A 26,823-nucleotide genomic window follows, 5' to 3' on the forward strand; every position below is an offset into this window, starting at 1 on the left:
AAATAAGTTGCAAGGCAGGAATTCCTCTTCTAGAGGGAAATTTGCCAACATATAATAAAACTACATATAAAGTCAAATTTTAAAACTACATATGCTCTTACCTTTTGGCTCAGCCATCCCATTTCCAGGAATATACCATGAAGATACACCTCCAACAGTACGAAAATACATATACACAAGGTTCCCCACTGTAGCATTGTGTAACTGCAAAATACTGGCAACAGTCTACATGCCCATACATTAAAAGTAAGAAAATGGCTGAATAAACTACGGTGCTCCACACAATGGAGTACGATGCAGTTATGAAACAAAAAGAGTTAAGATTTCTAAGAACTGACGTGATTTCCAGGATATGCCATTAAGGGGAAAAAAAAGCAAAGTGTAAAGAAGTGTCCACGGGATAACATCTTTCATGCTGATACCCTGGTTTTGATCCTTGTTCTACGGTTATGTAAAATGTTACCATTGGGGGAAACAATTATTCTAAGGAATCAGTGAAACTACATGTCTGTCCTTTAAGTGTTAATGTTCCTCAGAATTGCTTCCTAAGCTTTGTCCCAGGGAGATCTTACACATTTCCAGGTGATAGACAAGTAGGCAAAGATTTATACAAGGACATTCATTTTAGAGTTATTTATATATAATAGTGAAAAACTGTAAATAACTAACATGGCCATCTAGAGTCCTGGTTAAATAGATAGTGGCATACCCATACTATGACATCCGATGTAGTCATCAGAAATGTTGTAAGATCTGTACTTACCGAAAAGCATGCACATGTGGAGAAGGAAAAAGCAATTCACAAAACTGAATGATTAAAATTTTGTAAATGAATTTTTGGAAGAGATGCTCACAAAAAAGGTTAGATAGGGAGTGATTGTTAACTTGTTTTTTCTCCTGTTTGGATTTTTACACTCATAATTTAATTCCTCTTAAAATAAAAATTTCAAGCTAATCTCAATTTTAGGAAAAAAGCCACCAAAAACATAAATAGGAAATACTAGTATCTTTATTCTGGCATAAAGCAGTATTTTATACATTAACTCAATTTTACAGAAAAAGCGTTTTATGTACAATTGTAAAGGAACTGCGGCACAGATAGCTCCAATGTAAAAATGGATTGTATTTTCTAAGTTCATTGAGTTTGATACATTGGAAAATATTTTCTCTGTAGAAAATAGTAAAAACCACATTTCTCACGCTAGCCTAAGATGCCCATTAAAATCAAGTAACAGCTGGATTATAGATTTATAAATATGGTGTGGATTCCAGGATCTAGGAGTTCAGCTTCATTTATTGAAACAGCCATGTTTTCTTTGTGTAGAGTGAAATTCCCATTAATCTTCCCCTTACTCCTGATTTCTACCTGATCATTTTTCTATCGGCTAATCCACAACCCACATCAAGGTTTTAACTGCTCCTTCCTACAGGACGGGTACTGCACCCTTCCAATCTGCTTGATAAAGTATCCATCCCTATCCAAGCCGTGAAATAGTTTGGTTGTTATTAAAATATGGCTCAGTACTTGAGCAAAACCGGAATCTAATGAATTATAATCTACACAGCACATGAGCTGTCAGTCATCAACTTCTCCTGAATCCATGTGGCTTGATGGGAAGCCATGAGGAGCGGGAGGAAAAGTGGTAAAATTGACAAATGGATTAAGAAAGAAAAGCCAAGAGAATTTCTGAAAACAGAGAAACATCCAGGACTGAAGGACAGAACTGAAGTCCAAACAGGGTAAGGACACATTGCCTCAAGTGTCAAAGAGTTGAGTTGGCTATCTGAACGCCTTACTGCAGTCACAGAGTTAGATAAAAAGACCCGATCCAGTGAAAGAAACCAGGGCTTAGAAAGATTTCAACTGTTCAAACATAATCAAATGAAAATAAGAAGGGCCATGTATTTTAACTTCTCCTATCAGTTTATTCCCTGAGATTCCCAGTACAGAATTTCTAGGAATTAAGGCAAGAAAACAATGCCATTCTTAAGCTCCTGCACCGTGCAGAAGTTTGGAGGAAATATTTGAGAACTTAGAGTTACCTGGCCAGGGGCTATATTAAATTCTTCAGTTCCCCCTCAAAGCAACAACTTAAAATAACCATACCGAGATTGTCCTAAAAGGAAGTCTAAGCGGCTAAAACCTTTCAATGGAATAGCAGTCTTACAGAAACAGATCCTATACGGTGGCTATAGGAACTAGGCCTCTGAGAAACCACACTGGATCATTCTACCTAGAACCCCAGTTTACCCATTAGAAGTTAATACTCTAGAAACATTAATGACCTGCTGTTTTTACCAGGAAAAGAATGCATCTTGCTTGCATTCACTTGCTCCTCTCTTTGCTCTCAACAGAGACAGGTTTCCTTCTCACAGGTGAAAAACATTTTCAGTGGGTTTCCTGACTCTTGTCAGCAATGCAAATCTCTGCCCCCCACTCCCTTAATTCCTTCTTGGTAAATAATGTTAATCTTCCAGTAGGAAGTGGAGTACAATATCATCAAGCGCCTATTATTATTAGCCTCTTTACTTACAAAGAAAGTTCTGGGGCCATCTTACATATTTGGAATTCCTTAAAGACACTTGCTTGTTATTAAAATACTTTTTACATAGAGATAGATAAAATCTGTGAAGAATTCACTGAAGCATGAATCACCTTACATTAAGAAGTTAAAAATGTATCAAAATGTACATAACCATGGCTAATCTATATGTCTCCCATCAAATGTATCACCATCCTCCAAACCTAGAGCATATGCTGCCATAAAATGCATTACCTCCCAGGTAAGTTTGAAACCTTGCTTCAAAACATGGCTCAGTACTAATTCTCCGAAGACATGTTACAGGACCACATGAGTCACTGTTAGGCAGGTGGCTGAAGAATGCCAATTACAGAGCCAAGCCTGGACTGTGCAGAGCACCTCTCCAGAGACCGTTGCCTTCCCCATAGGTATTCAGGGAAGGACACCATTTAAGTACAGAGCCAGGTCAACGTAAAAAGTATGGGCAAATACATGCTTGATTTTTATCTTACTATCTACAGACAATGTACCAGAATAAAAATATAATGAATTCATACATCTTTTCAAAAGAGAAATCTGAGACATAAGTCCCAATCGTTAAAAGTGATTGTATCAGATGAAATAATTTCCACGAAGCTTGTCTCTCTGGAAGAGATGGGGACAAGGCAAGTAGTCAGGAAGGAAACTCATGTGCTTTCCACCTTGCACGAAAATCAGTGTTCCGTTCCGATTGCTGCATAAATCCTCTACTTCAAATTACTGTCCGAATGCTTTACTGAAACTCCGCTTCTGGCCTTTGTTTTGGGATCTGTTACTTTTGTTGCCACCTCCTGATCGCTGTCCTCTGAAGCCTCGATTTCCTTCCCGCTGTCCCCGGAAGCTTCTGTTGCCTTCCCGCTGTCCCCGGAAGCCTCGACTGCCATCCCGCTGTCCCCGAAAGCCTCGACTGCCATCCCGCTGTCCCCGGAAGCCTCGGTATCCTTCCCGTGGTCCTTCTAGCTCCGGCTGCTCCGTGGCCACCGAGAGCTGCCAGCGCCGTGAATCATGCCATTTTTCCTGCACAGAGATGGTTTTGTTTTTACCTGCTCTGATTTTTATTGAATTCGGTTTTAAAAAGCACGAGAAAGACCTTTTTTTTTTTTTACTTTTTCTCTGAAGAAAAACCTGACTCATAACCTAAGTATTTAAAAGGTCACTGGTTAGAAAAAATACAACCTTCATGCCCCAGAGGCCAGTCATAACAGTGTAAGACTTTCACCATGAGAGGTACCCTCATCACTGTATCATTTATTCAATTCAATTACTACAGGGTATCCACAGCTATCAGGTAGTAAAACTTGCAAATATACCACATACAAACCCATTTCTCATAGTAGTACTGAATGAAGATATAGCAATTTAAAAAATGTCTATGCAAACCCCATACAACATACACAGGGAAAAAAAGCTAGATGTTGTGCACAAGAAAGGAAAGAAGGAAAACAGGCAGGTTGAGTAAGAAAACTATCAGGATAAAAAGGCTAGGGGAAAAAAAAACGGCTAAAAAGTCTAGGAGAAAAAAATGAAAAATTCATTAATTCTAATTGTCTTTTAGAAAAGGGACTAGAGCTGTTGTTTCCCTTTCCATTATTCTGTATTTTCAGTAATGAACACATTTTTAAAAAAAGATTCTTTCTTTCTTTCAAGAAAGAGCATGAGCGGGGAGTGGGGGGAATCCCAAGCAGACTCTTGAGCTGAGTGCACAGCCTGACATGGGGCTCGACCCCACAGCCCCAAGATCATGACCAAAGCCCAATTCAAGAGCCAGATGCTCAACCAACTGAAACACCCAGGCGCCCCAGTAATGAACATTTGATAATTGAAATATGTTAACTTCAAAATCCAAGAGACAAGAATACCTGTATTTCTGTTACTGCTGCAGTAGGGACATCAAAGCAAACACCCTAGAAATCAAAACAAATGCAGGTTAACCCAGCCTTTCACTAGAACTGTATGTGTACATTAAGTGATATTCCAAAAGACCAAGTATTACATTAAAAATCAGAAACAAAGACTCCAGGTATTAATTTTTGAAAAACTTTAGACCAAGACCAATACATCATACCTCCCAAAGGCACAATAGCAAAAACCCAAGGATATTTGGGACTCAAATATCCTGAAAAAAAAAAAAAAAGGGGACTCAAAATGATTCAGAACTGATTAGAGATCATTCTTGGCTATCACACTTTGCTAATTCCTCAAGTAGCTATTAGCTACGTTTTAGAGCTAAGGAAACAAAGGTTTGGAGATGCTGACTTGTCGAAGGCCCCCAGCTCATAAGCAGAGCAGGTTTTAAACATCTGGTCAGTGTGGCTCCAAAACCAATGGTCTACATTAAAATATACTGCTTTCCATAAGAAAAAGTGTCTTCAGGATGACCTAACTAAAAGTAGAAAATAAATTATTTTTTTAAAGGGGGGGAGGGGGCAATGGGTGAAGGAGAGGGAGAGAGAATCTTAAGCAGGCTCCACACCCAGCATGGAGCCCAATGCAGGGCTTGATCTCATGACCCTGAGATCATGATTGGAGCTGAAATCAAGAGTCGGACACTTAACTGACTGAGTCACCCAGGCGCCCCAAAATAAATGATCTTCTATTGTCACTTTTCTAGTTTTTCACAATTCATCCTGCTATAAAAAAGTTTTTTAATAATTAAGAGCACCTAATTAGGGTGGCTCAGTTGGTTAAATGTCTGCCTTTGGCTCAGGTCATGAACCTGGGGTCCTGAGATCAAGCCCCACATCGGGCTCCCTGCTTAGCGAGGAATCTGCTTCTCCTTCTCCCTCTGCCCCCCCCATTCATGCTCTCTTGCTCCTCCCCCCCAAAAAAAAATCTTAGAAAAAAAAATTTTTTTAAACACTTTATAGGACAGTAGCAGTGCCATCACCTCCAATAAAGGAGATTCTGTTTCTTGGTCTCCACAAATGTAGTTGAACTACCCCTGCTTCTGATACAGGCACTCCTCTCCCCTGGCTGCCTTTATTTAAAACATTTTATGAGGAACACTTCATTTCCACCCAATTCACGCAATTATAACCACAGGGAACATTAGGTACTGATGGATTTTGCAATTAGTGGGAATCTTCATTCACATTCTTTTTAAGTTTATTTATTTACAATCTCTACATCCAATGTGGGGCTTGAACTCATGATCCCAAGATCAAGAGTCGCTTGCTCTACCAACTGAGCCAGCCACGTGCCCCTTCATTCACATATATTTAACACCAGGCACTCACTGGAATATAATGATAACTAGAATATAGTTTTTGCCCATAAGTACACATCAGAGTGTTCTTGAGGCTCTCAGTCAGTAAGCAAGCACATGTGGTAAGGTAAAATTTAACTGAATAAAGGCATGCCCTAAGAACTCTGAAGTCCAGATAAAAATGCCCCCAACTCTACTGTATAGCCAAGGAAAGCTTCACAGGGAGACTTAAGGCCAAGCCAAGTCATAAAGGTCAACGTGGAAGAAAGAAAGACCATAAACAATGGGTTGAGCATACATTTAGGATGATAGAAAGGCAAGGTGTGCGTGGCACTCCTGGAGTGGAGGGTACTCGCGGCAAAGACGCAGAGATGAAGCTGGTCAGGGGGGCAGAAGCCAGCTCCTGAAGACTCCTATCCTCCATGTGAAAGCTGAGACTTTAACCCATACAGTATGTGTAGTTGCTTAAGGAGATGAACACAGACATGCGGAGAGTTGATGATAAACCTGATCTGATTCACTAGGCCAGTGGTTCACAAAATATAGTCCATGCACCCCTGGGAACCTGAGATCTTTAGGGGAGGTTCCACCAAGTCAAAACTATTTTCATAACAATACTAACATGTTAGGTGTCCTTTCCACTTTCATTCTCTCATAAGCACACAGTGGGGTTTCCCAGACACTGTATTACATGTGATGGTGTCACTGCTCTGATGGCTAATGGAACAACATGCTTAGGTTTTAGAGATCCAGTTTTAATTTCTTATACGATAAACATTAATAGATTTAACCCACATAAACAAAAACTTTTTGGTATCCCCAACACTTAAGAATGTAAAGGGGTCAGGAGACCAAAATGTTTGAGAATTGCTGGGCTTGTGCATACCATTAACTGAGAGCAGGACACGGAAGAAAGAACATCAGGTTTGGAAGGCAAGATTTTAAATTTCAGGTTTGAATTAAAGATTTGGAATTCAATTTTGAATAATTTTCAGTTGCTTAATAACCCCATCTGGGTAGAAATCATCAGGGAAGGAGCTGGATATTCACGTCCGGCACTGCGTGCATAGTTCAGGGTAGAGATACAGATGGGGTAGCTGTCAGTGACTTAGTGGCAAACTGAAGGTCATGGATGACATGCCTGGAGAAGACTATCTAGAGAGCAAAAAGATGCTGCATCCCCACAGAACAGGGAGAAGCCTCCATTCGGTGTTTTATCATCCACATTAAGCAAGGTCACACAGAGGCGTTCCTTACCTGCTTTCCTTTGAGAAAAACCATTCCTTTCACTTTGGAATCAATATCCTCGCTCAGCTGCTCTTTAAGTTCTTTCCAAGCATAACTAATGTTTGGCATTTCAATTGAGCATCGTAAGATCATGGTCACAAAGCCCTTACAAAGAGAACAAAAATTAGTCTCAAAAACAAACCTAAGTGATAAAAATTACCCTCATGTTTCTAAAATATTTCCAGAAAAGTTCTTAGCCTATACCTCCCCTCCACGCCCAACATATACACACAATTTAGTACAAGTAAAACTGGTGGACTCTGAATAAGATGAATGGATTGTGCCAATGTTAGTACCACTGAGCTGTGATATTATAGTTTTGCAAGATGTTACCATGGGGGGAAACAAGACAAAGTATAAAAGGGATCTCTCTGTGTTATCTCTTATAACTACACATAAACCTACAATTATCTCAAAAATTTCATTTAAAAAAAAAGGGAAAAAATACATCTTCCTAAGTTTCTAGGTATACTGGCTAAATGTAGCATATGCATTTATGTGTTTATATGGTTGAGTTTTTTTTTTTAGGATTAAAAATACTGACATACAATTCATATACCATAACATTCACCATTTTGAAGTTTACAGTTCAGGGATTTTTAGTATATTCACAAAGTTTCAACCATCACCACTATCTAAAATTCCGAAACATTTCACTACCCCAAAAAGAAACCACATGCCCACTCACACTCAATGTCATTCTCCCTCAACCAAGACACTGGAAACTACGAATCTACTTTCCATCTTTATGGGATTTGTTTATGTACATCTACCTTCATACAAAAGTTAAAACAATTGAGAAGTCTAACTGAACCCTTTCAAATCCTGTTCACACTCAAAACACCAAGGGTCAGAGTTTGACAGGAAGCCTTACCGCATCTGAGTTGATCAGAGAGCGCTGGTCTACCGATGTGGCTCCTGAAATGTGGGCCAGGGCTGCTGCCAAGGCTTCCACGGCCCCCTTCTCCTCTATCAGTCTCTCCGCTGACTGCTTGAAGTGACTGATGGCAGTGGGAGGTACAGAATCCAAAAGCCTATGGTGTGATTGAGTATATTCGTTAGGAGAAAGCAGAGAAGTGGACAGACTGTGTTTTCAAGGCAATACCATCTCAAGATAAATCAGTAACTTCAAATCTTTCAGATATCTGGGCGCCTGGGTGGCTCAGTTGGTTAAGCGACTGCCTTCGGCTCAGGTCATGATCCTGGGGTCCCGGGATCGAGTCCCGCATCGGGCTCCCTGCTCAGCGGGGAGTCTGCTTCTCCCTCTGACCCTCTTCCCTCTCGTGCTCTCTCTCATTCTCTCTCTCTCTCTCAAATAAATAAATAAAATCTTTAAAAAAAAAAAAATCTTTCAGATATCTGACACATCATTTTGATGCAATGTACAGATGGAATCATCACATTTCTGTAGAAATAAATCCATTCCTTTGATTGCGTCTAATTTGACTTTACTATCAAATAAAAAAGTTTCATCCCAAGGAAATAACAGAACAAATATCAAGATGTTCACCACACTGTTATTTATGACATAGAAAGAGTATAAAATGTGCATCGATACGGACTGGTTAAATAAACCATGAAACAGATACAACGGAAGTCCATGCTGCCACTGAAAGTGATGTTAATAAATGTTGAACATTTCTCACAATAAGCATGTGTTACTTTTATTTTTTTATTATTTTTAAAAAGATTTTATTTATTTATTTGACAGAGAGAGACACAGTGAGAGAGGGAACACAAGCAGGGGGAGTGGGAGAGGGAGAAGCAGGCAGCCCAATGTGGGGCTCGATCCCAGGACCCTGTGATCATGACCTGAGCCGAATGTAGACGCTTAACGACTGAGCCACCCAGGCACCCCGCATGTGTTACTTTTAGAATCAGAAAACACTATAGTTATTTCCATTCTGAAATAAAAGGAAAAAAGACTTCCAAATCAGGTTAAAAATGATATGGGCTTTTTATGAGAACACACATTAGTTAGGGAGTCACCATTATCTTGGTGATAATAAATGTCACATCTTCAAAAGAGGTCATCCAGGACAAAAATAAACAAGGCCACATGAGGGAGCCTCTTTTGGAAGGGCTGCCCCTCTACAGGACATCTCTTGGCAACTTGTCTCTTTTCTTCTTCCTGGCCACATAACCCCAAATTTCCTTAACTGGTGTCACAGGGAACCCTGTCTACAGAATAAAGTATGCCATGTGAAAATAAATTTGAAAATTATTGAGTTAAATTATTTTCCTTTGGAGACCTTTCTTGAGCTACTAATATGTTAATATCTAGCATTTCCTCTAATCATAAACTCCCTCATTTCTGTGCCCAGTACAGAGCCCAATGCGGGGCCTGAACTCATGACCCTGAGATCAAGACCTGAGCAGAGATTAAGAGTGGGCTGCTTAATGGACTGAGTCACTCAGGCACCCCTGCCCCTATTTTTTAAGATAAGCATTACACATATTTATAATAATTATGGAGAACAGCCTAAAATGATGCTCAGACTCAGTGGTTCTTAAGCAGGGGATGTAGGTCGCCACTTGGAAATATTTGGAAAATAGTCAGGACTTTCTGGTTTTCCCAATGCCAATCCCCGCCCCCCGCCGCCCCAGAATACCACACAGCCAGAGATGCTAAACAACTATCCTTCAATTTATAGCACAATCCCACAAAATAATTCTCTTGCTCCCAATGCCAGTGACAAACACTGCTAGTTAATCTAATCCTCACCAGCTAGAGGTACCTTAAAAAAATAATCAACCCCCCCAAAAAATAAATAAATAATCAACCCATTCCTACCAGCTGGGGGACGAGATTGATGACGATGTGGAATATAATCTCTGACCCTAAAACCTATCTCCACATGGGAAGCACCCACACCATATCTAAGATATGGTTTCTTAAAATGCCCAAGATAAACCCAACTATTAATAGTGGTTTCCTCTGGTGAACAGGATTAGGTAGGGATGAGTACAAATTAGGATTTTTATTTTGTAAAATTTTACTTCAGCACAGTGCATTTTTATAACAAGGAGGCTGTAAATCATTTAAAATAATAATAAAATTCTGCAGCCATCAAAAGGAATGAGATCTTGCCATTTGCAACGAAGTGGATGGAACTGGAGGGTGTTATGCTGAGCGAAATACGTTAATCAGAGAAAGACATGTATCATGACCTCACTGATATGAGGAATTCTTAATCTCAGGAAACAAACTAAGGGTTGCTGGAGTCGGGGTGGGGTGGCTGGGTGATAGACATTGGGGAGGGTATGTGCTATGGTAAGTGCTGTGAATTGTGCAAGACTGTTGAATCACAGACCTGTACCTCTGAAACAATGCAATATATGTTAAGGAAAAAAAAAAAGACAGCAAGAAGGGAAGAATGAAGGGGGGAAATCAGAGGGGGAGACCAACCATGAGAGACGATGGACTCTGAAAAACAAACTGAGGGTTCTGGGGGGGGTGGGAGGATGGGTTAGCCTGGTGATGGGTATTAAAGAGGGCACGTTCTGCATGGAGCACTGGGTGTTATGCACAAACAATGAATCATGGAACACTACATCAAAAACTAATGATGTAATGTATGGTGATTAACATAACAATAAAAAATTTAAAAAATAATAAATAAAATTCAAAAGACCAAATCTCATTACTGCACAAAGTCAGGCAATAAATGGAACAGCAGTGGTGGGAAACATACCTGATGGCATCTTTGCTGGAAGCTTTTATTATCTCTGTTGCAGAAGGAACCCCTATTCGCTTAAATTTAATTCCCTACAAGAAAATGAGCCATAGTTTAATGTACCACCTGGCCATCACCTGTTTTCACGGAGATTAAATCCCCTAATTTTTTTATATTACCAAACATATTTATAACACATTTAAAAGATAAACTTAAAAAAAAGAATTTTTTATCTCAGAATGGTTTTAGATTTATAGAAAAGTTGCAAAGATACTACAGAGTTCCTGGGGCGCCTGGGTGGCTCAGTCGTTAAGCTTCTGCCTTTGGCTCAGGTCATGATCCCAGGGTCCTGGGATTGAGCCCCGCATCAGCCCCACCTCGGGCTCCCTGCTCAGCGGGAGGCCTGCTTCTCCCTCTCCCACTCCCCCTGCTTGTGTTCCCTCTCTGTGTCTTTGTCAAATAAATAAAATCTTTAAAAAAAAAAAGATACTACAGAGTTCCTGCACACTGTGTACTAAGCTTCCCTATTATGACCACTACAGTACATCCGTCATAGCTAAGAAACCAACACTGCCACATTACTATTAACTGAATTCTAGAGTTCATTCGAATTTCACTAGTTTTTCTATTAATGTCCTTTTTCTGTTCCAGTGACACCACAACATTCAGTTATCATGTGTGCTTGGTCTCCTCTGATCTGTGGCAGTTTGTGTCTTTTCTTGTTTTTCATGACCTTGACAGTTTTAAGAGTGCTGGTCTTAAGGACTGCTGGTCAGGTATTTTGTAAAATGTTGTCCCTCGCTGTGAGGCTGTCTTGGGTTTTTGGCATGCTTAGACTGAGATTATGGGTTTGGGGGAAGAAAGCCAGAGGCAAATCCTGTCTCATCACATCATTCTCAAGGCATACGCTAATCCCTGATGTCAACCACAAGCACCCTGCCAGGCAGCGCTTGCCTGCTTTCTGCATGGTAAAGTGCCCCCCATCCTTCTCCTTCGGCAAGTCACCAAGTACAGTCAGTTCACAGGGAAGAGGAGAGATTAATCTGTCAGAAAAATCAGTCTCCTCTCTCCCTCTTAAATGTATCCTTTTGGGTTTTTTTGTTTTGTTTTGTTTTAAAGATTTATTCACTTATTTGACGGCGGCGGGGGGGGGGGGGGGGGGGAGGAGCAAGAGGGAAAGAGAATCCTGAAGCAGACCCCCTGCTGAGCCCAACAGGGGCCTTGATCCCAGGACCCAGAGATCATGACCTGAGCAGAAATCCCGAGTCAGGGCCTTAACCAACCAAGCCACCCAAGCACCCCTATCCTTCTGGTTTTTAAGCAATTCCTACAACCCCCTAACCTAGGTTTAAAATATCTTGGGTGTGTTCATGTTATTGTCTGAAAACTGCTATTCAAACACAGAAATAGCCCACATAATTGTAAATATGGGAAAACAAAACCACCGCTTTCAAATGTAAACATTTCAAAATGGGCTTTATATTGTAGGACAATGTGTAAAACATGTATCTAATAAACTTTGTTATGGCCACATGCTAGAAATAAATACAATTTAAAGTTAATACAAACTGAACTAAAAAAACAAAGATTGACTTTAGAATTCATTTCAACCTTTGCTGAGTGGAAGGCTAAGAAAAGAGTTTTACCGCTTTTTGCTCCACTTGTGCTAACTGATATTCTTCCTTGTGCTGATAAAAGCAGATGCAAATCCCCGTCCTTCCAGCTCTACCCGTCCTCCCAGAACGATGAATGTAGGACTCCACATCCTATTGAAGTAAAATACATGAGTGACACTGAACAAAAAGAGACAAAGACCTGAGTGGTCTATGCAGAGGGAAGTGTGGTGCTTGTATTACATACCCAGAGTGTGAGGTTCCCCAGCATTTCTAAAATAAAGAACTGTCAAAATTTTTAAAAATCTCTAGAATAGTGGTCCCTATCCTATGGGCAAATGTGCAAAAAGCATCATCTAAATAGTGCTGTGCTACAGAACCACATGTGTAATTTCAGTCTTCAATTTTCTAGTAACCCGCTAAAAGGTTAAATTATTGATATATTTTATTTAACTCAATATATCTAAAAGTTGTATCACTTCAATATGCTATCTATAGGAAACAGCTTATCACTGAGATATTTTACATTTTTTGTAAGTCTTCCAAAATCCAGTGTACATAATAGAAAGTTTAAAATATAAAAAAAAAAAAAAATCCAAGGTGTACTTTATACTTTGAGCACACATGTCAACTCCGACTATTCCCAGTGCCCGACAGCTACATGTGTCTGTGGCCATCATACTGGACAGGCTCCTTGAAACAGCATCCATGTCATCACACATCAATCAGACTGCCTTTGTAACAACTGGAGCCTCCACAGTAGTCAGGTAGTTTTTTCTATCATTGTAAACAACCTTTTAATCCTGAGGGATGGGGTCCTCACACTGGAAGTGATGGGAACAGAATAGGCTCCTTCTCCAACGTTTATTTACATGAAACACCATGCACACATCACCTCTGCTTCAGGGCCCTCCCTCAGAGGTCCCATCACCCACAAAGCCAGGGAGTGTTAACCACAGCAACTATTAACTACAGGCAGTTTTTCCCCTTCTCCATCCTCTAGCTCATGAGTTTATCCTACCCCCACCCTGCCTAAGTCCCACCCATCTTCAAAGTCTACTTCACAACTACACTACCTGCATGAGCCTACCAAACTCCCTCCAACCAGAAACCATCCTTCCAACCTGTGGCCACTGACCACGCTTCCATTCAACAGTCAGATCTGAGGGAAGGACCTCAAAAGAGATTTGTTCTTAAAATTGCCCATAGCATCCTAGGACTCCAGAAATAGCTATTACTAACCACATGAAAGTAAGCAATACAACTTCCCATTTTTTTAGTACCCAAAAGAAATAAAATAAAACTACAGCACAGAACACTTACCTTTGGTGGCGAACTCTGTACAACCAGATCAACCTCAGGGATGTCTAACCCACGAGCAGCAACATTGGTTGCAACCAAAACTCCAAAATCACCATTTCTAAAACCTTTCAGAGTGATTTCTCTCTGCTTCTGAGGAATATCTCCATGTAATGACTGGGCATCCTACCAAAGAAATAAACTGGCCTAAGAATACCAGATGCAACAATACAGGTACTTTTAACATCACACATTAGGCCTATAAAGATATTTGTATTCTGGCAATACTTCCACTGAAAATAAAGCAAAGGGAAAAACATGTGCCTTACATGGACAAACCTCAAATTTTTCCCCACTCCTTGGTCATTAAATCAATGTCCAGCTATACTTACTAGGTGAAGAACACCAGGCAAGAGTGATCAAACCCACTTTGCCAGTGTAGCCTTGGGTTTGAGCCACCCTTTCCTCACCTGTGAGAGAACTGACAGATCAGGTGAGCTCTAACATGTAAACGGGGTCTATCAGTTGAAAGAGGCTTCCTCCCTAAAGGAAAGAGAGAGAAGGACCAACCTGCTTTATGGACACATTCTGTGACAACTCCTGGGCTTCTTTCTTGGTTTCGCAGAAGATGATAGTGCGCCCATGAAAACCACTATATACTCGTATCACATCCCCAATAACTGCTGCCCTTTGAGTCCAGTGGCACTTGATAGCCAGATGCTTATGAGAGGGAAAAAAGATCTATTCAGTATAGCTTACCTGAAACCTGAAATCATCTGCTCAAAGCTACTGGTGCTAGAAGCAATTGTTTAAGCCTAACTAGAGCAGACTACTGCCACCACTGTGTGAAAGGAAAAAAAGAAAAAAGAAACAAACAAAAAACCCCACCTAAACCATTAAAGCAAAGAGCCATCTCTTTCTCTCTCTCTCTCTCTCTAAACTAAATAAATAAGTCTTTTTTTTTTTTTTTTAAAGTGGGGATAGGGCACTTTTAAGCATCCAACTCTTGGTTTTGGCTCAGGTTATGATCTCAGGGTTGTGAGATCGAGCTCTGCATTGGGCTCAGCCCGCAGCATGGATTCTGCTTAAGATTCTCTCTCCCTCTCCCCCCTGCCACACACATTCTCTCTCTAAAATAAACAAGTAAATCTTTAAAAAAGAGAAAGAAAGAAAGAAAAGAAAAAGCAAAGAGCTGTTCCCCTTTCTCTGGTTCCTCTATTTTCTTTCTTTCTTTTTTCAAGTAGGCTCCATGCCTAGGACAGAGCCCAACACAGGACCTGAATGTTTTGTCCTTTCATCCACTTAAAAATGCGATTAGCCAGTTAGTCTGCAGGTCTGTTCCTTGGGTGAAAGGAATTCTGTGCTCTGGACCCTAAAATGAAAATGGCTTCAACACAAAAGTACTAGATTTCTCTGCTGCCCTCAGAGTGTTTAAATTCTAGGTGTAATTTCTTTCTACTTACATAATTCAAACAGATAGAGATTCCAAAAGATTTTGAAATCAGACTACCAGAAATGAAATTTAGAAAACACAGATACCACATACAACTCAAAGAGAAATAGATCTTTACTTGGCTCTTCACATGGATTTAGTATTTATCTGGAAAAACAGTGTATATTTGCCAGTCTTAATACCATTAGACACAGGGAAAACATGACACCATTTATTACTAATTCTAGCAGCTGAATGAATCACTTACCTCCACGGTTATTGCCGTTTTCTGGGTCTTTTTACCAATCAGGTCCACCTGTTCATATGTAGATTTCATGTATTTCTTAGCAACATTATATACCCAATGAGGGCAAGTTGCAGAAAAAAGCAACGTTTGGGGATTGTCTTCTGAATCTTTGGGGAGAAAAAAGTCAGTATGAATAACTCCAATAAGCCTACACAGTATTCTATCTCACCCAGTTCTTCCAGAGTCCATCAAGATGCTACAGCGACCATGTGAGGCCGAGCCAGGCACTGATGGCACAAAAATGAAAGACACAGAGATACCTAGTGGGCAAAGAAATACTAAGTCATTTATGTGAAGGAGACTTGAAACACCGAAAGTACTTTGAAGTTATTTTACTTTCTGACCACTGGCATTTATGAACCATGAGGGAAATCTGCCCATTGTGAGACGTAACTGGAAAACACCTGTTCATCAAGCCTAGTAACCGTACAGTTTAGATCACTAAGCAAATAACCTACAATAAACACCAGAACAGATCCTATATTCACCTATACTCTCTGGCATATCCTCAGTCTTTTGAGTTTTGAATTCCAGTCTATTCATTCTTTGAGGTCAGGTATTAAAAAGCTCCCCAACCCCCATCTTCTTCTTTTTCTTAAGTTTGCTCTTTGAATAACACTTCAATTTCATATATTTCAAATGGTGGTTTAAGTAGATAGAACCCTTTTGGAGAGCAAAACTAACAATGTACATTGAGAAGCATGAACTATTTATACCTTTAAACTCAGTAATTTTATTACTGGACATCCATCCTAAAGCACAAATTCCAAATACTGAGATGTGAAGGAAGCTATCTGCATAAAAACGTCTCTATGCAGAATTATTTATATTATCTAAAAATTGAAATATATACATGTAATTAAATCATGGCACAACCTCTTCACGGAGTGTTATGCCAAATTTTTATATGCATAAGATTAAAATTAACACATATGTACATATGCACAATAGTACAAAGTCAGGAAGAAAGAGACCAAAAGCAAAGCACATCAAGCTGGCAGAATACGGTATTTTTCTTCTCTTACTTTCCCAAATTGTCCCCATTATAGTTATGTGATAAATCGTGATTTTTAAAAAATATTTTATTTATTTATTTGACAGAGAGAGAGAGAGCACAAGCAGGGGAAGTGGCAGGCAGAGAGAGAAGCAGGCTTCCCGCTGAGCAGGGAGCCCGATGTGGGGCTCGATCCCAGGACCCTGGGATCATGACCTGAGCCGAAGGCAGCTGCTTAACTGACTGAGCCACTCAGGCGCCCCATAAATCATGATTTTTTAAAAAATTTAATTTTTCCTAAAAAAAAAAAAAAATTTAATTTTTCCTAAATAAAATAAGTCACCCCCCAATTTAAGGTTTCATTTAACATTCAGAAGACTGCTTAATCACCACCCTTCCTCTAAGCCCTTCCAGCAGCTCCTCGAATTTGGAGCTTACCTTTCTTGTATGCCACACTTAAAATCTCTTCCACTTGATCAGCAAACCCCATATCCAGCATCTGGTCAACTTCATCCAAGACAACATGCCTAAGTTTGGTGAGATCTAGCTTGCCATTCTGCAGGTGGTCTTTGATACGACCTGGGGTCCCAACCAGGATATCAATCCCATTCCGCATGCGTTCAACTATAAAGAACATCAGTGATAAAATATGCTGGGTTTTTAAATCCTTTTATTAGTCCGGGGTACCAATTAAATACATTTTTATTCTAAAATACTTACTAACGAAAAACACAAGGTAATATGCTAAGTATCAAAGATACTTAGGGGGAATTCAAGATACTCTAGGGATAAGCGGTAAGAAGTGACAGTCTAGGGTACTATGTGACGTAGAAGAAAAACGTGTCAGTGCGGGATGGAAGCACCAGGAGAGAAATTACTTCCCTCGTGGTAGAAAGTGTCAAGGTTTCACAGACAAAGTGAGAACAAGAATCTTAGAGAAGAACTTTATATAAGGTAAGCAGGTATGGAGAGAATGAGACTGGGTAGAAGGGTAAGTATTTCGAGAAGGTCCAGAGACGTTCAGGAAAACAGTCCAGTATAATGAGGTGAGACTGATAATGATGCAGCTTTTTACTGAACTGCACTTGCAATCTGGGGGGGGGGGGTCACACTGGGCACTCTACATACATCAGCCAATTCAATCCTCACGATACCCCTGCAGGATGAGTTTTAGTAACCTTGTTTTTTCACGTGAGCAAATGAAAGTGCAAAAAAACCAAGCACCTTGAACTTAAAATCACACTGTGAGCAGAGTCTAGATTTCAAACATACATTTCTCTGATGCCAAAGCCCAGTTCATTTAACCAAAGCTGAGAAGAAATAATCACAAGCCCTGCATGCCAATTGCAACATTTTTAATGCCTTAAAGCCTTTCCTGAATTATTTATCTGCTCTACATAATAAAGTTTCAAGGTCTTGAACTGGTAGGTAATGGAATCCTATAATAGGAGCCTACACCATTTGGCCCTTGGGCCCAGAGGAAAGAAGGCCCACCTGCAGCAAGAAAGAAATAAAAGACCCCAAAAGAGGCAGATTCACTGTCCTTGACAGATAAAAAGAGTAAATCTGATTCATGACTTTCTAGTGCCAAGGGCCCAAGTGGACTCTATCCTCTTAGGCTCAGTAAGAGATCTGTATAGCCTTTAGATAAACATAAGTAAGTAATACAAAAATCCAAGTAATTATATACAGGATTTGACATATCATCATGTAGGACCATGTTCTTGACCACCTTTAAACAATGACAAACGAAGACCACTAAAATGACTAAACTAGGTAAAGCCAGATGTCGAGGTCAAAGAAATCCAACCAGGACACCCAACAGCGGTTGGCTTTGGATTTACTTACTCTGACCTCCATAGGGAGTCCCACCATAAAAACAAGCCACTGCCAGCTTTCTTGTGATGTCACTGAAGTCTCTGCTTACTTGATTTGCCAACTCCCTCGTGGGTGCAAGAACCAGCACCTGAAAAGGAAAAACTCATCATTGAATTAAAGTACTACACAGCATTTGTTTCTTTTTTTTTTTTTGGTGAGGAACTGAAGAAGGAATTTGTTTATTGAGGATAAGGGTGCGAGCAATATAAAAATCAAAAGCTTATCTGACTTTTCTTTCTCTGCTTCTCAAATGGGGGTTGGATTTTATTTGTACATTTTCTGAGGGTCCCGATCTGCTCATGGAATCCTTTATACAGGTGGAAGCTGTGGGACAGATTCCTAGAGATCCTTCAGGAGAACTCTCATTGGGCGGGCGGGAGTGTTGCTCATGTTGCCTACTTCTTTCCCTTCTGCTTCATGTGTATTACAAAATAGTCATTGCATGCGATGGTGAGCCCAGCAATTAGCGAGAAGAAGCTCTGGAAGCCCACTTTGCCGTCTCGGCACTGGTCCAGGTCCTTCATTATTTTGTCCACAGCCAGAGGGTCTTTTTGATTTTCCAAAAATCCAGGGAACTCCTTTTCCATGAGTACTCTCAGGTCCTCCTTTGTTAAGTAGCTTTTATACCCAGCAAACTTGTGAAACGTGAACATCATGGTTTCCATGGCGTGTTCCATTTGAGATGGCATTTTGGTGAGGTCTGTTGAAACCTTGGCCCGAGGTGCGGCTGGGACGATTTGCTGGCTGGGACGCACGGCCAGTTACAGCATTTGTTTCTTAACAAATTTGGAATTCACCAGAAGGCTCAACTCATCCTACCAAGTATTTTCAAAACATCTGTTATATGCTTTACAACATACTTTTGTGTGGGGAAGGATCATAAATGTAATACAGTCCCTGACAAATTGACTCAGAAGAAAAGTTTACGATCCTACCAATCAGAAGGGACGTAAAGTCCAAACATGAGGTGCTCCAGGAGGGTTGCACGGAGCGGGCCAGAGAAACTGGGGAATTTCCTGGAGCTGCTACCACTTAAATAGCATTCCAGGAAAGCAACAACTTGAGCAAGGAGTAACACTGCTGATGATAACATTAGCTAATCTTTGTGCTTTTACTGTCTTAGGCTCTACTAAATGCTCACTATGCATTATTCTGATTTAATTCTCCCCAGTTATTGGCCCACCTGCAATTGTATTGTACAATTGTACCTACAATAAACACACAAAAGATTTTGAGCCAAAAGGCTAAGAAGCAAAGCCTGGATTTAAATTTAGACAGTTGGGTTCCAAAACCAACAGACTGAACCTCTACACTACAGTAAATTGAATGTAGAACAAAGACAAGGCAGGACGAACACATGGTGAGGGGCTTTGAATCCCAGAGCAGTCTGAGTTTGACCCAACAGGACATACAACATGAAACTACCACAGATTCTTAAGTAGGGTAACAGCATGAAACAAGTATGATTTCAGAATATTCACTGATTCATCAGAAAATTCATCCAACAGATATTTACTGAATATCCACTATGTGTCAAGCCGGAATAATTCTAAGTGCTGGAATAATTCATTTGTTTGATGCTGCATTTGTTTAGAGCAATAAACAATGAATGAATGAGTGGTGAGTATGGATACTGGCAGGCCAGTAAACAAGTGAGGTGGGGCCAGAAAGTCAGGTGCAAGAAGTCATAACCATGATGACAACATAGGCATATCAGTGAGATTAAGGTTTGTCAAATGCCAGGTTCTCCAGAAATGAACCCAATGAGCACCATCTTGACAAGAAAGCTTGGCCCCTTCACCTCTTTGAGTACCCCTCCTTCTACTCATGCCTCTCTACTAAAACTGCTTTCTCCATCTAGGTAAAAATGGTCAAAGACACTTGATCAAACCTGTAAGCCCCAGGTACATCAAAATAGTTGAAGGGAACATAATGAGCATGAATAATACAGGTGATCACAACCATGTGGCAGATTATAATATTTAAATATATAGGGTTTGTGGCCAACAATCTTAAAAGAATAATCCTGCTTTAGCTTCAAATAAAAATCTATAATAGATTAAAAAAAAAAAAAGGCTTTAAGGAGAACCCAGTAAAAAACTATAATATATGATGTTAAGCAAAGCGTAAAAGATTTTTTCTCCTGTGCAGATATGGAGCCCCTGAGTTCTGGGTTAAAGATAGTTACCTGAGGGGCACGGCCTCTTTTCCGGTCTTGCAGTTCTCCCTGAAGTTTCTCAGTCAAAGGGATGGCAAAGGAGAATGTCTTCCCAGTTCCTGTCCGCGCCTGTGCAATTAAGTCCTTTCCACTATAGACGTGGTGAAACGTCTTTGCTTGTATAGGAAACAAGAAGGTCACCCCACGGGCTGTGAACAAATTAACCACGTTATCTGACACTGCAGTTCTTAAAATACCAGCCATGCTTCTGGTCCTGCAGAATTAAGGAATTCTACCTTCTGCTTAGTATCTACAAAGTCAGGTTCCAATGTATTCTGGTAATGAAGAATCTGCTGGACTGAAGAATATCAACAAACTTTAAAGCACCAAATTATAGTAAATATTATTTTGAGAGTTTAGTCACTTGTCATGAAATCTCATCTGTAGGTCAAGAGAAGCCCCCGAATCAGGTGCTTTGCAGTCCAGACTATGCCACACCTGATTTAGAAAACACCTACTCAAGCTTCTGTGACTACCTGATTCATTCACAGACACACTGCCAGGCTGAGTGCTGAGGAAGGCTGGTATCATTGAGAGATGTCTCATGAAGTGGGAGAGGATAAAAAGAAAATATGAACATGGCATGAACCATTTATTTGCACCAGTGCAATCAGTCCTCACAGTTCTGAATACACATACTGATTTGAATGAAATTGAATCACCTATTTAAGAGGCAGTAAAGCGGGGCACCTGGGTGGCTCAGTTGGTTAAGTGTCTGCCTTTGGCTCAGGTCATGATCCCAGGGTCCTGGGACCGAGCCCTGCATCATTACATCATCGGGTTCCCTGCTCAGCAGGGAGTCTACTTGTCCCTCTCCCTCTGCCCCTCCCCCTCCACTTATGCTCTATCTCTCGCTTTCTCTCTCAAATAAAATCTTCAAGAAAAAGGGGCAGCAAAGCCATCATTAGTACAGTCCTATACTGTATATATAGATCTACTTTATTATATGATCGCATATATTGTCCTTTATCTCAACAAAAACAGTGGAGTGCTTCCAAATAAATATTCTAACATTATATAATATTTCCAAAAATATTACCTTTGAGAAGTTTAATAGTCTGTTCAGATATGGGAAAATTAGAGAAATCTCCTTCTTTTTGTTCCACAGGTATTTCCTATCAAGTAAAGGGCCACAGAAAGAAATCAGTAACTTCACCCCTACAGGTAATTTTTTTTTTTTAAAGATTTTATTTATTTATTTGAGAGAGAGAGAATGAGAGATAGCACAGAGGGAAGAGGGTCAGAGGGAGAAGCAGACTCCCCGCCAAGCAGGGAGCCCGATGCGGGACTCGATCCCAGGACTCCAGGATCATGACCTGAGCCGAAGGCAGTCGCCCAACCAACTGAGCCACCCAGGCGCCCCTTACAGGTAATTATTGAGAAGCCTTCTGAGAAAGAAACAAAAGAACCAATTCTAAAACAGCTCTTGTAAATCAACCAAAAAGGCACAGAAACTCTGGTAGGTAAATCAAGATCCAAAAAGGAAATACATCATAATCATCTATAAAACCCTAAGAAAAGAAAATCTGTAGCAAATATATACTGTACAGATTCTATGCATGGCTAGTTAAGGCTGATTCAGTCTCGACCAAGAACTATTCCATTGCCGGGCGCCTGGGTGGCTCAGTTGGTTAAGCGACTGCCTTCGGCTCAGGTCATGATCCAGGAGTCCCTGGATCGAGTCCCGCATCGGGCTCCCTGCTCGGCAGAGAGTCTGCTTCTCCCTCTGACCCTCCCCCCTCTCAGTGTGCGCTCTCTCTCTCTCTCTCTCTCTCTCTCATTCTCTCTGTCTCAAATAAATAAATAAATAAAAATCTTTAAAAAAAAAAAAAAACTATTCCATTGTCATCCCATACCCACAATATACAGTAGTCCCCCCTTCTCCACAGGGGATTTGTTCTAAGACCTCCAGTGGATACCTGAAACTGTTGACAGTATGGAACCTGTATATATACTATGATTTTTCCTATACATATCCATAATAAGTTTCTAAATCAGGCACAGTAAGAGACTAACAACAATAATAGAACAATTATAACAATATACCATAATAAAAATTATATGAATGTGGTCTCTCTCTCAAAATATCTTCCTGTACTGCATTCACCCTTCTTGGGATGATGTGAGCTGATAAAATACCTAAGTGATGAGATGAAGGGAGGTGAATGACACAGGCATTGTGATGTAGCCGCAGGCTACTATTAACCTTTGACAATGTGTCAGGAAGAGAATCACCTGCTCCTGAAGACAGTTGACAGGGAGTAACTAAAACCCTGGAAAGAGGGCGCCTGGGTGGCTCAGTCGGTTGAGCGTCCAACTCTTGATTTCAGCTCAGGTCATGATCTCAGGGTTGTGAGATTGAGCCCTGTCTCCGTGCTCAGCAGAGTTGGCCTGAGAGTCTCTGTCTCCCTCTGCGCCCGCCCCCCCCACCACCACCCAGCTCACACTCTCTGTATCTCTAAAATAAATAAATAAAATCTTAAAAAAAAAATAAAAAAAGAAAGAAAGGAAGAAAGTGAAACCCTGGAAAGCAAGATGTCAGATCAAGGGGCACTACTGTACTACTGTGTTAAACAAGTCATTAACCCTTTTCCACAGCCACATCTTTCACATACATCCAAAGAAAATAAGGAACAAGCATTTATGACAAAGTGGTCACAGTGGCATTATTTGAAAGTAAAAAACCTAAATGCCCAATTAAGTGATTTCTAAATATTTATATGGTGGATTATGGAAGCATTAAAAATATTTAAGATTTTTTTTAAGATTTTTATTTATTTGACAGAGAGAGAGAGAGAGAGAGAGAGCAAGCGAGAGGGGAACACAAGCAGGGGGAGTGGGAGAGGGAGAAGCAGGTTCCCTGTCAAGCAGGGAGCCCGATGCGGGGCTCGAACCCAGGACCCTGGGATCATGACCTGAGCCGAAGGCAGATGCTTAATGACTGAGCCACCCAGGCACCCCCAAGATATTTAATATTTAAAAAGTTGGGTAAAGGGGTGCTTGGCTGGCTCAGTCAGTTAAGCATCCAACTCTTGGTTTTGGTTCAGGTCATGATCTCAGGGTCCTGGGATCGAGGCCCACATCAGGCTGTGCACTCAGCATGGAGTCCGCTTGAGATTCTCTCTCTCCATCTCCTCAGGCTCCTCCCCACCGCTAGAGCACACTCGCTCTCCCTCCCTCTAAAAATAAAAATAAATAAATAAAATCTTAAAAAAAAAAAAAGAGATGCGATCAAGAGTTGCATGCTCTACTGACTGAGCCAGCCAGGTGCCCCCTCCCACTTTTAAATAATACCAGTAGCAATTACCTACTTATTTACCTGAAACAACAGTGAAAGATACAGTCTATATATTAAAATACAACCCTACCTGCTCTAACTCGCTGTTACTTTCTTCCCCAAGGGTTTCACTGGAGTTAGAGACAGGTCCAGAATGAGGGAATCCATTCTTCAGTCTGGGGCTTTTCTCTCCAATTTCTCCATTCACTTCCTTTTCTTTCTTCATCTTCTTGGGCTTAGGAGCATCTACTTCTTCTTCAGAAGTTTCTTCACTTTTTATTACCTTTTTGGTTTTAGGAGAAACAACTTTCTTTTCAATGGACTCCTTTGGTTTTTTCACACTTTTGGTTTTAGGAGAAATAATGTCATCCTGAGATGGCTCCTCTTTCGTTTTCGCCTTTCTGGATTTAGGAGAATTCATGTCAACCTCATTAGACTCGGCTTTCTTTTTGACTTTTTTAGCTTTGGGGGAAATAATTGCTTCCTTTACTTCTGTTGCCTCTTCAGCTTTATTAGATTTTGGCTTCTCTTTTCTACTTTTCTAAAAAATTAATAAAGAAAATACAAACTACTGAGCAAAGCACGTATACATTTGAGCAATACATCAATTCTGGATTATTTCAAGATCACATAATTATGAAGAACACAATTTGGGGGCATTTTTCAACATTTGTACTTTCACCTTGTAATAAGTCAAAAACACTATGCTTTTTAGTACCGTTTCTTAGCTATATGGAAATAAGTACAGTGTATATCAATGATTCCATCAGCTTAGAAGAGACTGCCTCTTGGTATCTATTCAATTCGTGTTGGTTGAATATGTTGTCAAGCTTTCACCCGGGATTTGGAATGGCTCATGGGATGCTCCAAAAGGCTCTAAATTAAATATGTAGGACAATAGAAAGTGATCAAGTACAGCTTAATTTACTTCTAATAGAGTATTAAGGCCATATATGTCCATAGATGGACAATGTTAAACAGATTTCTTTCTCTGCTAGAATGCCTGTACAGGCGAAACAGGGATTCATAATACCTGTCTTGGCTACCTGACAAGTGCAAATGAATTTACAGAGACATTTTATGAACCAAAAATCTATAAAACCCCACAATCTATCTCCCCATGTGTAAAAAAGATGTATCTAATTTAATGGGGGAGGAGAGAAGCACCATTACAAGGAAATGAAATGGGTGAAACCTCCAAGACAAACCTCCAAACCAAACCAAACCAAACCCACAACTATGGCTCCTACCTGAAATGTCTGACCTCTTCCAACTTTTCATATTACTTACATGAAGTAAGTACTTAATATTACTGAAACCAAGTAGACAGGTGCTGTACCTCTGTTAAAACCTCTCTGAAAGGCCAATCCCAGAAGTATGGAGACTATTACATTTAGCTGAAATGTGCCTCCCTAAAACTTCAGGCCCCTCCTCTGCTCTCAAATCATGAATGAGGGTAATCTTTCCCACAATGATCATCTTTCAGACATCTGAAAAATAATCTGGTCTCCCCACAAGACTTCAGTTCTTTCATCCATAACCAGTGGTCTCTCTGGAATGTAATGGGGTTTGGCCAAGTCCCTCTTCACCTGAGCATCCCACAACTGAATACCTTCACTGATGCGGAGCAGGTAAACCAGGACCACTTCCTCCCCACCTGTGGGGACAAGTCTGTGCTCCCCCGGCTTCCTACAACGCCAAAATATTGCTGTTGTAAAAGCTCCCCAATAAAAAGACCCATACACACCGAAGGAAAGGAAATTCTAAGTCATTCACAATAGGAATTCAGGGACAATCTTTGTTCTCACTGACTGACCTTATCTCAGATCAGAGAATCGGTCACAAGTTAAATCACTAAGGAAGTAACAGTATAGAGGCAGACAGCGATCAAGGTAACTTAAGACCACTACACACTGCCGACCTCTATCAAAAATCAGCACACAATACATCTTTACATTTCCACGGAATATCTGGTCACTAGACATTAAGCCGAATACTTCATCTTCTAAAGGCTGCTGACCGGAAAACAAACTGTACTTCCCTTACTACTCAAGTGTCACTGCAGACGCCGCTCACGTGTGCAGGTGGGTTTGCAGTGTCGCTAGTCTAGTCTAAAGCTTCAGTTCCTACCTTGACCGACAATTCCCTCCGCACACGCTCACGCCCGGAGTCAGGTCAGAGCCTGAGCCACCAACGTGGGGCCCAACCGTGAAGAGCCAAGCGCGCCCCGGCTGCGGCCCGCCCAGACTCCCGGACCACGTGGGAGCGGTGCTCACCCCAGCTCCGGTCCGGCCTGGGCCGCTCGCGCGCCCACCGCCCGCGGAGAGCACGGCCCTTTGGCACCCCCTCTGCCGAGCCCCACGCCGGGCTCCGGAGGTGCCGGGTCCGCGTGCGCGCCACGGGCTCCCAGTCCGGCACCCCACCCCGCTCCTGTACTCCGCTCCTCTCAGCGCCCCGGGTCCCTCGGCCCTCGGTGGCACCTTCTCATTCTGCTTTCGCGGTGTCTCCACTTTTTCCATAGCCGTGTCTGAGTCCAAGTCCCGGTCACTAAGGAGTTTCCCCGGCATCGTTCAGCACGAGCAATTCAAACCGACGGGTCAGGTCCACCGCGTGGAAAGGAAGAGACAGTACTACCCCTTTAGAGGACCCACTCTCGTCACTTCCGGTAGCAAAGCCATTCCGGCGGAAGCGGAAAGCCCCAGGGAGGCCGGAGCCCACGTGGTAGCTCCACAGTATCGGCTGCTCCGGCTGGTGAGGGATGGTGAATTCCCTGCACTCCGCGCCTGGAGTAGAAGGCTCCAACTGGGAGGAACCACAAAGGTTGGCAAACGCTGGCCAGATTTCCCTTAGCCCCGGCCTGTTGAATGACTTGTTGCATTTCCGTGGTGTCTCCTCAGTGCTTTGTATTAGATTGCTGGAGTTTGCAAGATACTTTCGCGCGCAGACGCGACAAATGTGTATTCTTAATCACCTTGTGGAAAAGTCGACACTGAAAGGAGACGCCCAGACTCACAAGCCTGGATAAGACTAGAATTCGGTCGGGCTTTGGTCATCCCTTTATGCGTGCACGTAGAC

The 26,823-nt window shown here is 41.2% G+C and overlaps 1 protein-coding gene and 1 pseudogene across 1 annotated transcript; both read right to left on the reverse strand.

The window, feature by feature from the left end:
- Positions 1 to 991: 991 nt before the first annotated feature.
- Positions 992 to 26,404, reverse strand: DDX21 (DExD-box helicase 21). Its single transcript, XM_025850226.2, has 15 exons — positions 26,229 to 26,404; positions 23,840 to 24,289; positions 21,511 to 21,586; positions 20,442 to 20,620; positions 18,224 to 18,341; positions 16,814 to 16,999; positions 15,343 to 15,488; positions 14,213 to 14,362; positions 13,667 to 13,828; positions 12,377 to 12,496; positions 10,749 to 10,822; positions 7,928 to 8,087; positions 7,024 to 7,158; positions 4,421 to 4,465; positions 992 to 3,578 (listed from the first exon to the last, which is right to left on the reverse strand). Exons 1-15 carry the CDS (start codon positions 26,313 to 26,315, stop codon positions 3,279 to 3,281), a joined length of 2,388 nt encoding a protein of 795 aa, XP_025706011.1. The 5' UTR covers positions 26,316 to 26,404; the 3' UTR covers positions 992 to 3,278.
- On the reverse strand, positions 18,376 to 19,001 carry LOC112807405 (protein S100-A10 pseudogene; annotated as a pseudogene).
- Positions 26,405 to 26,823: the final 419 nt, after the last annotated feature.

The sequence above is a fragment of the Callorhinus ursinus genome, unplaced genomic scaffold (genome assembly GCF_003265705.2).
Source record: "Callorhinus ursinus isolate GAN/ISIS: 27379988/994484 unplaced genomic scaffold, GSC_fseal_2.0 scaffold31, whole genome shotgun sequence".
NCBI lineage: Eukaryota > Metazoa > Chordata > Mammalia > Carnivora > Otariidae > Callorhinus > Callorhinus ursinus.

Coding starts and splice junctions, on each gene's coding strand:
- DDX21 (XM_025850226.2), bottom strand. CDS start 26,315: ATGCCGGGGAAACTCCTTAGTGACCGGGACTTGGACTCAGACACGGCT. Junction 20,621..21,510: donor GACTATTAAACTTCTCAAAG/GTAATATTTTTG, acceptor ATTTGTTCACAG/CCCGTGGGGTGACCTTCTTG. Junction 8,088..10,748: donor TCCAGCAAAGATGCCATCAG/GTATGTTTCCCA, acceptor ATCACACCATAG/GCTTTTGGATTCTGTACCTC.